General features: G+C 47.1%; 1 protein-coding gene across 11 annotated transcripts in view; it reads left to right on the plus strand.

The window, feature by feature from the left end:
- The window catches only part of LOC308263197 (schwannomin-interacting protein 1), a gene marked incomplete at both ends in the record, with an annotated part of 408307 nt that extends 404079 nt beyond the window's left edge, over positions 1–4228 (plus strand). For all 11 annotated transcript variants that reach the window (XM_080696090.1, XM_080696085.1, XM_080696089.1 and 8 more), the window contains 2 exons: positions 276–369; positions 4177–4228. In XM_080696090.1, coding sequence (XP_080552216.1) covers positions 276–369; positions 4177–4228 — 146 coding nt within the window. The remainder of the gene's footprint in view (positions 1–275; positions 370–4176) is intronic.
- Positions 4229–13178: the final 8950 nt, after the last annotated feature.

Here is a 13178-nt window from a genome sequence, read left to right on the forward strand (position 1 = left end):
AACACTTCTGGTCCCAAGCATTTTGCACGAAGGATACTCAACCTGCATGCCCACCTTCCCTCCTTCCACCGCTCCAGTGATTCTGCAAATTGGCCCTGTCTCTCTGCTTGATGACTTCTCATGGGCTATGGGAAGCTAATATAAGAGAATGAATTTTTACAAAAAAAGATCTTTCCTTTGATGTTCAGCTCTTTATTCCTACCCATGTGTTTACGGCCCATGCTGCCAGCCCATCCCAGCCCTGTGCCTGTCTCATCTCCCCTTTCTGTGCCCAGGCTTGAATGAAGAGCTGGTCCAGCTGCTCCTCATCCGGGATGAGCTGCACACAGAGCAGGATGCCATGCTGGTGGACATTGAGGACTTGACCAGGTGGGTCTGACTTCACCTTCCCCAAAGGAGGAAAGAACCAGGTGATCTGGAATTTGAGAATTAGGGCAAGAATTATTTCTAGAGAACTAGATTGCCATCTTAACCTCCACAGGAAATGCACCTCAGCCCTGCTGATATCTGTTGTTTGGGGGGGGGGGTGATGGCTTGTCAGTGGGGCTCCGCAGAGAGGCGAGGAATGTGTCCTTCCCTAGGTATAAGGACACCAGGGCCATGCTGGCCACCATCTTCCACTTCTTAATAGTTTTCCTTAGCGAAAAGCCTGCCACACGTGCGTATCACATACCACGCATATACATTAAGGATTGTGTTTAGGAAGTGCATGGCGTACTGTAAATATCCCCATGGTTTCATACTGTGTGACGCCTTCAAACTGGAAGACGAAAATTGCTGTTCATCCAGAAATGTTAGGAAGCAGGAATCTCCCCAGGAAAGAGCACTGTGTGTCCCGGGAACGTGGGGAGTCAGCCACACACAGCAGGACTTCCGAGGAAGCCCCAGCACCACACAGGGAACATGTACACAGCAGCTGCCAGGGGCCACGTCCCAGGGTGTGACACTGGTGGAATAATTTAATGACATCTTCTTATAAAACAGATTTGCTGGCAAAATAAAAGCTGCAAAAACTTTAGGCTCCTGTTTGAAGACCTATGGGCAGCACTCTGCTGTTTATGCTTTAAATAACTACATTGCTTTGTCCCTCACCTAACAAACAAAACAAAGCACACACCCTAGGCCTCAGCATACCACCATCTGAGCAGATTTGTCTGCTTCTGAAATGGCACAATGAGACCCAAATACTATCACTGCCACCTACAGGCATTTTCAGGCATTGCACCAACAGCAACTGTAAAACAGACCCTTTTTGTTAGTTTGAAATTGCATACAAGTATTGAGATTCTGGGAAATCAGTGGTGAAATAAACAACCCAGGCCTGCATTTTCTGAAAAGCGTATGCACTGTCCCGTGCATTCTGACCTGTCTGGGGCCGCGGAGGCCTTTGCTCCTCCCCCAAGCAGTGCTGGCGTTCCTTGCTGGGCTGTGCTCAGGTTTCCAGCCTCTGCCCTCCAGGGGATGTGATGGTGGGAAGGGCAGGCAGCCCCTCACCTTGGCTGGAGGCTTTGGAGGAGCTTCTGAGTACAGTGGGCCTGCCGGGCCCGGGGTGTCCCTCACGTATCCACCTGCAGGGAGCAGCCTGTGTGCCTGCTCCTGGCTGTAGAAAAGTAACTGCCCCCAGCAGGCCAGAGGGTACTTAGCTATGCTGGCACAGGGTCCTGCTGCCAGACCACAGGAGCGTGGCCGTCGGAACTGTGGGAGGGTCTGCTCACCTCTTCCTTTTACCTGTGCGCCGTCTGCCATTCTACGTGTCCCTCACATGGTTCTTAATCTTGCCGCACAGGGGAGCCTCATGGGACCTTTATGAAATGCTAATGCCTGGGCCCTGCCCTGCAGATTCTGATTTAATTATTGTGCAGGACAGCCTGGACATCAGGATTTTCATAAGCTGCCAGGTGATTCTAACGCACAGCCAGCTGGGGAAGCCAATGGTTTGGAGATAAGTCCTCCCTGATCCCGCGCCTTTCCTCATTAGCAGTCATTCACCCTACCAAGGGCTCCTCAGTGGGCTGGGACTTCCCACATCCCCACCAACATCAGGCAGACTACCCTCAAGGACTGCCCCTGGCTTGGCCCCAGGCCCTTCCTTACTGTCCTGTGTCCAGCCTGTGAGCTGCCACGTGGAGGCGCCCCAGAGCAGCACTTGCTATGGCCCGGGCTGGCTCCTAAGTGCCTCAGGGCTCCCTTCTCTGTGTGCCTGGCAACGCCAACCCTCGCTCTGCGGGACCAGTCTGCTGCCCTCCACCTGTTTGTATACTCCTTCTCTGGAGCAAAGGCGACCTCATGCTCACTTACCGCTATGTCCCCCGGAGCCTGGTACAGGCCCTGCCTGGCGCATAGTAGGTGCTCAGTAGTGCGTGCTGTTAAGGAGTCTTGTGTATCTCAGTGAAACCAATCTTAAAAGGACTGTATGTGAACTGTTGATGAACTGAAATTCCCCTCCTTTGTGTCATCTTTTTTGGGGGGAGGGGGGTACTAGGGATTGAACTCAGTGGCATTCTACCTCTGAGTGACACCTCCAGCCCTATTTTTTTTTTTTTTTGAAACAGGGTCTCACCAAGTTGCCAAGGGCCTCACTAGGTTGCCGAGGCTGGCCATAACCCGCTATCTTCCTGTCTCATCCTCCCAAGTACTGGGGTTACAAGGGTGCACCACCATACCCAGTCCTGTGTAAGATTTTAATAATATCACCTTTGCACATGTCTCAAAAGAACAGCAACTTGCAGTACTTGCTGAAGCCGCTTATCGTCTGCTTTTCTTTAGTTCTCAGAAAAACCCTCCATGTGCGCACACGCACGCCCATGTGTAGGTGTGTTGCAGCAACTGTGGTGGGATTGTAACCTAATTACTAGCGTGGGAGCTTTGCTCGTGGGCATCGATGTATGTCTTGACCTGCGTTTGTCTAAGTTGAAGGAGCCCATCGTCTCTTGGTGCACATGGCAGGACGGGCAGTCCTCTGGAGGGCCCGTGTGTTAGGTGTGTGGAGGGGTCTCTCGCAGCGCCTGGGCTGTTAGGCAGATGTCGCCCTGGCTGCTGAGTGGCAGGGTGCTGTTGTCACTTCCCTCTTTCTGACCATTCTTGTGGTCTCTCTTCCCTGCACATGGACTCATGAGACATTCTGCACCAAACCAAGGAGTTCAACCTGATGTCGCCTTCCTCCCTGGCCAGGAGGCTTTTCCCACACCCTGATTGCCAAGGCAAACCATAGCGCCAGATATGTTTTTCTTGCCGTCCTCCAAAGCTGTGTCCTTTGCAGCCTTGAACTCCACATTCTCCAGGAAGTGCTGTGGGGACTTGCCGCCCCCCTCGGTCTCCATGGGGCTCACAGGTATTAAGTGAGTCTGATGACTAGGACTCACCCACCAGGCCTGCCTCCTTGCCATGACTGTTCCCTGAGGGTTCACTGAGGGGGAAGAACTTGGGCACATGGGACCTCCACATCCACGGAGGCCAACACTGTTAGACACCGGCTCTGTCAGGGCCAGTGCGGTTCTTGGCTCTGGGTGTCTGGACATGTGAGGGTCCACTGTCACTGGGAAGCTCTCAACCACATCTTGTTTGGATGATTTGCTTAACATCCCTTGTCTATCTGTGATATCCTTGTTTACTGTTACTTCTTTGTCCCCTCTCTTCACTGGAACATATTCCCCCATTACCCTGCTCTCCGCGGGGTCTCCAGTTCCAGGAGAAGGGCCCAGCAGGTAGAAAGCACATTTCAAGTACTTGTTGATAGAAGCACCCCAGGTACTTACCTCTTTTCATATTAAATATACTTCTTCTCAAAGGTGATAATATCTGTAAGCCTTAGGTTAATCTAGGGCATACTAAACACAAGGGCTCATACATTGAACATAAACATTAAAGTGGTTAAGCAAGTTTGAGTAAAGGGCTTCTCCTTGATTCCCACACATTCACTCTTAGTAGCTCCGTACATCACTCTGGAGGATGCTGCGGCTTTTGATTGAAGAGCAGTTTGGCAACCGAGCATCGTGGTGCACACCTGTAATCCCCGTACCTGGAAGGCTGAGACAGGAGGATCGCAGGTTCGAATACAACCGCAGCCACTTAGCAAAACCCTGTCTCTAAATAAATAAATAAATAAATAAATAAATAAATAAATAAGACTAAGTGGTTTGGGTCATGCTTCTTAATAATTGTATGGTTAATTTACAGACATGCTGAAAGTCAGCAGAAGCACATGGCAGAGAGAACGACTGCAAAGTGAGGAGCAGCTGGAGGACGGGCAAGAACTCGTCTTGCTTCTGTGGTTGTAAACATGCTGTTGCTAATGGTGACGCAGAAACAAATATCAGTGTTCGTCATTGATGTCTGAAGCTTAACGTCCAGTGGTTGGCCTTTGCTTCTTAATTTATTTTAATTTTGTACTTGTGCCACTTACTATCAGGCATTTTAATAAAATATTGTTAAAAAATGTACAGTACTGACACCATCACAAATCATGGTTAATCAAAGAGAGTAGTTTTAACTTTATTTCCGTTTGTTTAGAGATTTTAAGTTGGAGCAGTATTTTACTATTGACTACTTTCATTCTTCACTGTAGTTTTAAAGAACTGTAAATGACGGTGCTATAAGTCAAAAAAGACATGCCTGCCTGTAGTGAAGTCGTAGCTCCCGTGACGCACATACTCGATCAGTGTTTCAACATTTTGTGAATGTTGACTACCTGAAGCTCATTGTAGATGTGCTATTAACATTGTTGGATTCAGAGGGTTCCTTGAAAGTTTTATGTATAAATATGTAAAATAAAAATTAAAACTTTGTTTCATAGGATATGTCTTTTTGCTCACTAACAAAAGGTGACTGGTTCCTCCTTCCTCACCCCTGCGCGACTAAATACCCCAGGAAGCTTTATCTGTGCAAAAGCGAGTTGCCCCAGAAGGCAAGCCTGCCAGCCACTGCCGGGATTCTTGGGAGGGTGTGAGCACACTGTGTTAGTGCGTGTCCGCTAGTGAGCGGACAGGCCGAGGCGGTGACGCGGAGCTCACCTGTGTCTCCACCGGAAGGCATCTGTCTGACTCCTCCTCTCCTCTCCTCTCCTCTCCTCTCCTCTCCTCTCCTCTCCTCTCCTCTCCTCTCCTCTCCTTCTTGAGTGTGTGTCTCCCCTTCTCCCCTCTCTCTTCTCTCTTTCCTCTCCCTCTCACACTCCTCTCTCTCCTCAACTCTCTTCCTTGCACCTCACTCCCTCTGCCTCTCTCTTGTGTGCACGCGCGTGCACGCGCGCGCACACACACACACACACACACACACACACACACACCCCTCTTGGAGAACTCTCCCTCGCTTCCTGTTTAGATGGAGGCGACTCTCAGCCACCTCTATAATGCAGTCCTGGCCAGGACCAAGTGGACGGCAGCAGTGGCAGCTGGCTGTGAGAAGATGGACCTGCCCTTTTGATGCTGGCTGACCACCAGCTGCTGACAGTCATCCGGGAGTCACTCCTGTGTGACTCCTCTCCTCTGGGCTGAGGGATGGACCCCAGATCAGCCTCACTTAGGTTTAATCTCATGTTGCCAAATTTAATGTGCAGGACTGGTTGGGTGTTTTTCTGTATGTTCCTTCCTTCCCCACATATCTGGTCTAAGGTCTGGAGCTTTCCTCCCAACAAATCACCATCTCTGATGAGCAGCCCTATGACAGTTATAGCAAGCCAACTACGGAAGTCAGTGCCTCTGCAACCTTGCTATGCTTGTACCAGTGTCCCTGGGAAGTGACTGCATGGGGAAGGGGAGCCCCAGCTCTAGATGTGAGCCAGGATCCGTTGTGTCGGGTGAAGTGTCAGTGGGTGCCATGTGTCTCATGGCAGCCACGTTTTGTGGGGTCTTCCCATCTGCCCCTCGCCACAGCAGGGCGGGGACCTGGAGGGTGGTGGAGCCATGGGCAGGAAGAGCTGGGCCTTGAGTCCCTGCCTGGGAGAGCACCTGTCGGGCAGCAGCACTCACCACAGACTGCTACAAGAGCTCGCTATCTTCCTGGAAAGGCTTTGGTTTCTATGACCCTCAAGACTACCGATTACTGCATCCTAGCTGAACTCGTGTCTCCAAAATGCAATCATCTTTTATACTGGTGCTCATTTATTGTTTCTAAATAAGATATGACCTAGTCATTAAGAGATTGCGGGATGGGTGATGAGGTTTTTAGAATATCTTAGTTGAAATTGTTAGTATCAGTTACTATTAAGTCAATTATAAATTAATGGCCTGGGCACTCCTTAGTGTTTCAATTTCTGAGAATACAAAAGGCTGTTTTATTTAGTAGCTTTTGTCTTCTAAAAAAAATCACTAAGAAGAGTTGTATGCCTTTTGAACATTTCCCTCTTCTAGAACAGTGTTTGGCCTGTGGTTACAACACAGCCCTTGTCCCACTTCCCCCACCCAGGTATAAACGCACAAGGCAGAAAAGCAGTTCTTAGGAGAAGGGCCTCTGTGTTCACTCTCTGGCCAGACTTTCTTGTTGGTCACGTACTACAAGACTGCCTTTGCACTTAATCGATACCCTCTTTTAGACTTTTCAGAAAATAGTGTGTATCCTGACTCCAGTCAGGTGTAGTTGAGGGTAGAAGCAGATTTTTAACTTTTTGCCTCATAAAGTTGCTTCCTTCCAGGCGTTGCTGGTTCTCGGGCAGAATCACAGTGTGCTGACATGCCCTCTCTCCTGGAGCTCCCGAGCAAAGCCCTGGATGCTTTGCAGTGCGTCCTTCTCCGAGGAGCACTTCGGGTGTGAGGTTCAAGGACAGACCAGGGTGTGTGCACATGCTGCAGGAGGAAGGGTTTTCCTGCTCATCTCCGAGCACCCTCTTCCTCTTTCCAGGGAAGGACACTTGTCCCCACAGTCAGGAGGGCTCATTTTAAACTGCCACCCTCTCAGATGCACATCAAGTTGCACCTGGCAGCAGTGGGCTGAGGGATCTGAAGGGAAGCAATGAATGCCTCAGAAGGACTCGGTGGAGTGTGGATGGAACAAGATCAGTAGCCCCTCCTTGCCATTCCTGGAGTGAAGGGGCTTGGGTCTCTAGAGTTCCCCCTGTGCTCACCACAATCTACAGAGAGTACTGGGTGTTCAGCCAGGCCACAGCTCCACCTGCCCGGGCTGACCAAGAAAGAGTGACGCAGTAGGCGGCAGAGACCAAGGCCCTGCACAGCACACCCTGCCTCCCACCGCGCCTCCCAGGACCCCACGGCAGAAGAGTGATTCATAGGAGGCTGGGACAGAGGTTCACCACTCTGCACTTGCCAAGAGGGGAGCTCAGAGCAGGCCCAGCCTAGGAGGCCCAGGCGGGACTCGTTGAAGGCAGCCTTAAGGGCCGAACAGCTGACGTTTGATGCATTTTGCAGGCTATCCCTAAATAACTAAAAACCTCTTTTCAGTGGTAGAGTAGTTGTCTAGCACAGGTGAGGCCCTGGGTTCAAATCCCAAAACCTCTTTTGAGTTTACTTTCCAAGTTGAACCCAGGGGCTACCTCCTCCTAAACACCGAGGCAAAAATCACTCAAAAAATATACTGTGCCAAGTATGGTGGCACATGCCCAAATTCCAGCAACTTAGTGAGACACTGTTTCAAAATAAAATAGGACAGGTGGTGTAACTCAGAGGTAGAACATCCCTGGGTTCTATCCCCAGTGCCACAAAAGCAAAACAAGATATATATAGAGAGAGATAGATAGGAGAGAGAGATGGAGATATTCTGTAATTTGGAAGGAAGAAGTGAAGCCAACAACAAAGAATAAAGCATGAAAGCCTGGAATGGTTCCCTTTTTGGCTACACCTGAAGTCTGTGCTGTATCTGCCTCCTCTCTGAAAGTGCCTAGGCTCTGGCTTCAGATCCCAACTGTGCCGAAGTCTCATTTCCTCTCTCTCGATCCTCTTATAATCAGCTCCAGTCCCCTGATTTGCATAGCTGGTGGGCCAATATTGTACTAGGAATGCCCTCCCTCATCCACGGAAATAAAACGTCAACATGCCCACTTCCTTTTTTTTAAAGTATGCATTATGTGTGTGTCACTTCCTAAATCATGCTCATTGTCAAGGACTCAGGGCTACAGAGCCATCGCAGGGTTGGCTAGTGTTTGAGGCTGTAACACTGCCATGAAGCATTGCAGGTAGCTCGCTTCACACCTGAGGAGCCCCTGGACTTGGAGCTGGCGCCACATGTGCTCACCCATCTACCTCAGACTTTTCAATTTCATAGGAAGAAAGGAAAAAGTTCTGACTCTCCAATGCTTGCGTGGGTATTCCTCCACTGCCATTTAATTGGACAAGCAACAATTGCTTTCATAATCACATCAGAAAATGGAAGTCCAACCTTAGGGCTACTTCAGACTTCTGAGACAAAGACTCACGGTCATTCCCAATTCAAAGTTACCCCTGGCGTCTTGCACTGCAATAAAAGTGTTTTTGCTGGGAATTCCTCCGGCTTCACTTTCCAAGTCTGTCATGCAAACCATCCAATGACGAGGACCACTCACCATTGCCAGTGGGGTGCTGGATCTGTAGAAACACGGACGCTTTGGCTTCCGGTCCTGAAGCCAAGAGCAGGAGAGGAATGATGTGGGGACATCTGCCTCCAAGAAGACTGGAAGAAAGCGGAGACTTATGTAGTGAAACCGGCACCGGAGGCAGCGGGGAAGAGGAAAACCGACACCACAGTGTATTAGTCTGTGGGTTGAGACATGCAGAGCAGGAGGGTTGGACTAGCCTTGCACATTCCTCCAGGGTCGCAAACCCAAATGCAGTGAGGGGCCAGACCTATGACACAAATAACAAAAGCAAGTTGAGTGTAAGACCTTAAAGAATGACGAGGAACACGGGGCCCAGCCAGAGGGTCCAACTAAGTAAATACAGCTGCTTATCCTGGCTGGGCTGGCCAGACTTCTGCAAGACTTTCCTGAGATTTCAAAATGTTCGAGGTTTATTACATAGCGCTCATTTCTTCTATTAACCCCTGTTTTAGGTACATGACTGTGGTCACCACTAAAAGTCACTTTAATGAAGAGTCCCACAAACATGTTTAAGGGCACACTAATATTTATTATATCACACAGTGGCAATTCTGTGAATTTTGGGGAGATGTGCCTTTCTGGGATCAGTACCAGGGACACTCAAGTTTCTCCAATGCTCATTTTAAGTTCCTTGATAATGCTGCCCTCTTCTAGAAAGCAGGGGACTAGATTTGCAGTCCACCTATGACAAACCTTTGGGTAATAATAGTACTCATGGTGTGCTGTTGTTAGCATGCAAAGTTGCCTCCAATTCGTGTGTGTGTGTGTGTGTGTGTTACTGGGGATTGAACCCAGAGGTACTCTACCTTTGAGCTATACCCACCCCAACCCAAATTTATTTCTTATTTGTAAACGGAGTCTCGCTAGGTTGATGAAAGTCTCACTGTTTGCTGAAGCTGTCCTCAAATTTACGATCGTCCTGCCTCAGCCTCCCAAGTACAAGGATTACAGGTCCATGCCACCATGCCTGTCTATTTTTCTCCAATTCTTTTGGGGAACTAGGAATGGTAAGATACTTTTCTTTTTTTTAATTTCTCTATTTTTATTTGTATATTTATCTCTAAGTAGCCTTATCTGGCCACCAGAATCTGAACTCCTCTCCCAGAGCAGTATCCAAGGAGCTGTGAAAGGCAGTAATCTATTTATTTTAGATTTAGTGAGGGCCAGGGAGAAGCACCTGTGGCATTGGCATATGGATGCTGGGATTGCCAAACCAAGAAATAAGTGCTGGCAGCCATCTTGTCCACCATATGGAGAGAACACCGAGCTGAGAGGGCAGGAGGAGAGGCCCCCGGAGACGTCCGTGAGTGCTATGAGGCCAGATCCCCCTAGACATTTTGTCATAACAGCCACCATACCCCATTTGATTACATGAGTTTAGTAGACTTTCTGTCAGGCCTGAAAACCTACTGCGTTCGCCTCTGTAATCTCAGGCCCCGCTGTCCTCCATAAGCCGTCTTCCACATGGCTGCCAAGGTAAACTCCCAAGGTTTCCAGCACATTTGCTCTTGACGTGGCCTTACTCTATCTCTGAGAGCCTGTGACCCAAAGGATAGAACAGAAACTCTCCCCACAATGCACAAGGCCTACCAGGGTGTGGCTCTTAGCCTCCTCTCCACAGCCTCACCCTTCTGGATTTGAGCAGGCAGAACCTGGTCTCCTAAGGACCCAGAGCTCCCTGGCCTCCAGGACTTGTTCCCGACGCTCTCCACTCCTGCAATGCCCTTCCTACTGGAACTCAAATGCAGTCTCACCTGCAGTCTCTCCTGCTGTTCAGACTCTGCTGTTATGCCTGTCTACCTCCACTGTGCCGTCCTCTCAGGAAATGTAGAGATCCGGCACTGTCTGTGCCTTTCTTAACCAGAGTGAAAACTCTCCAAGATCTGGGAATTGTTTCTGTATGTTCATTTCCATCCCAGAAAATAGCACTGTGGGTAAATTGTAAGCGTAAATCTGAAGGAGCAAATGAATGAATAAATGAATAAGTGAATGTCCCATATCATCTCATAGAGAAGTCCTACCCCTAGCTTCTGACTGTCCAGTTTCCTCACCACCCGATGTCTCTGTGAGTTTTTAGACGAATACAACTCAGAACTCCCTGTGTGTTCAGGGTGCCAGGTGCCTTAAAGTAAGTCATCAAGCGAGATCAGCATCCTGTGAAGGTGTCTGAGGCAAAAGCCAGTTCTGAAGCATATCGGGACTGCTGGACATAGCACATTCTGTGTCTTATAAATTGTTTACAAAACTGGACATGCTAGTGCACACTTGTAATCCTAGTACGTGGGAAGCTGAGACAGGAGGATTTCAGGTTCAAATCCAGCCTTGGCAACATAGCGAGGCTCTCAGAAACCTAGTAAGACTCTGTTTGCTAAAAAAAAGAGATAAAATCAGTCTGGGGGCATAGCTTGGAGGTAGAATGCCTCTAGGTCCAATCCCCAGTACAAATTAAATAAATAAATAAATAAATAAATAAATAAATTACAAAATAATGAACATTTTCAAGAGGAAAGGAATCAAATATAAGATAGATGGCAGGTGGTTCAGCAAGCTAAAAGGGACCATGTGTTGTGGGCTGACCATCCTCATTTACTTATAAAGGCAGGTATAATAATAATGGTGCACAGAACTCAGTCGGGACTAAGATATGCGTGCATCCACACCCATCTGGAAGGGAGTTTCTGCTCCTTGTTTCCTATTGGTTACATCTGTGATTTCTCCTACTGAACCTCAGGATGAGACCTTGGAAGTAACCCTGAAGTAGACTCAGTTCCTTCTGCCCAACTCCTGGGGGCCAAGACACAGAGACCAGTCTGTGATGTAAGACTGAGGACTTGAAGTTCCACCGGCTGAATCAGAGCCAGGAGAATGGAAAGTCATCGTAAGATATAGAGGTAATAATAAAAACAGCTTTTATCTGTGCCTTTTGGGGAACTAACCAGCATCCTGTTAGCCTGAAAAAGTTGTTGAAACTTCCCAGAGTCATTCCACTTACCCCCAGGAAATAATTTAGGTCTTTTTACATTATTTCAATATCTCATATAGTCTAAGAATTTTCCTAAGAATAAGGAAAAGCAAGTTGGTGTGGTTTTTATTTTGCAGAAAGGGAAATGGATGCAGAGGGGCTAGGAAGGGCATTTCCCAGGGCCAATATTAACTATGGAGTGTGGATTAGAATGAACTCATGTCATTATCCCCATAGTCTTCAAACTCTGTTGCTTGAAAATCATCCTGTTTTCATTTATACTCACAGCATTCTAAGTGGGCCTCCAATTTTCCATCATATTTTTTTAAATTTTTTTGTGGTACTGGGGTTCCTGGAAGCCCTTCTACCTCTGGGCTACACTCCCAGACCTATTTTATACTTTTTTATTTTTGGAAACAGGGTCTCTTAAGCCAGCGAGGCTGGCTTCGAACCAGCACGATCCTCCTGTCTCCGCCTCCCAAGCGCAGGGATTACAAGTGTGCGCCACCACGCCCGGCACCATCATATATTTAAAGAATGTCAAATAATAGCATTTCCAGAACTGTATAAATATAAAATTTTAAATGTATCTAACATATGCAATGGAATTTATCTTCTAAATGTAGCCAATGGAATATAAGTAATAGAGAAACTTGACTATGGCCAATATTTTTAGAATATAGGCTGGGGGTATAGCACAGTGATAATCTCTCGCCTAGCACATAGAAAGTCCTAGGCTTGGTCCTATAAAACAGTGTACACACATATATATGTTTTCCATGTGTCTCTATGTGTGTATATAAACAAATTTTTAACTGTTGAAGTTTCATATCTTTTTATTTTTTATTTTTTAGATACTGGTAATGGAACCATTCTACCTCAGAGCTATTCCCCCAGCCCTCCTTTTCATTCTTTATTTTGAAGCAGAGCCTCACTAAGTTGCAAAGGACCTCACTAAGTAGCTAAGGCTGTCTTCGAACCATGATCCTCTTGTCTCAGCCTCCCAAATGCTGGGATTACAAGCATGCGTCACCACGCCCGTTTTTTAATTCTTGAACTTACATTTCTTTCCCTTCTATTTTCCCCTCAGAATTTAATCCTAATGTAATTTTATTTTATTTTTATAAGTACTTTTTATTCCATCAAACTTCTTTGCACAAAAATTTGTATGCAAATATCACGTTAAATTTTAAAAGTTTCTTGTGACCTTAAGGTTCTAAGTAATAAAATTATTCTATTTTTGAGTCACTATTACAATTATTATTATTATTAATCACTTAATTAAACTAACTTAAGTTATTTTAACTTGTGTGTGGATGTACACACACACACACACACACACACACACACACACACAATTGCTGTGGGATTGCACTATTTTGCTGAAGCTAGCCTCAATCCTGCAATCTTCCTCCCTTAGCCTCCCAAGAACAGGGATTACATGTATGTAATGCCACCATGCCTGGATAATTTATTTTTATAAACAAATTATAGAATATGAAGGTAAGCCATACTCAACATATATATATATATACTATATACATATATATATATATATATATATATATATTTTTTTTTTTTTTTTTTTTTTTTTGGTGGTACTGGGGTTCCTGGAAGCCCTTCTACCTCCGGGCTACACTTCCAGACCTATTTTATACTTTTTTGTATTTGGAAACAGGGTCTCTTAAGCCAGCACAG

The sequence above is a fragment of the Muscardinus avellanarius genome (genome assembly GCF_963383645.1).
Source record: "Muscardinus avellanarius genome assembly, chromosome: 5".
NCBI lineage: Eukaryota > Metazoa > Chordata > Mammalia > Rodentia > Gliridae > Muscardinus > Muscardinus avellanarius.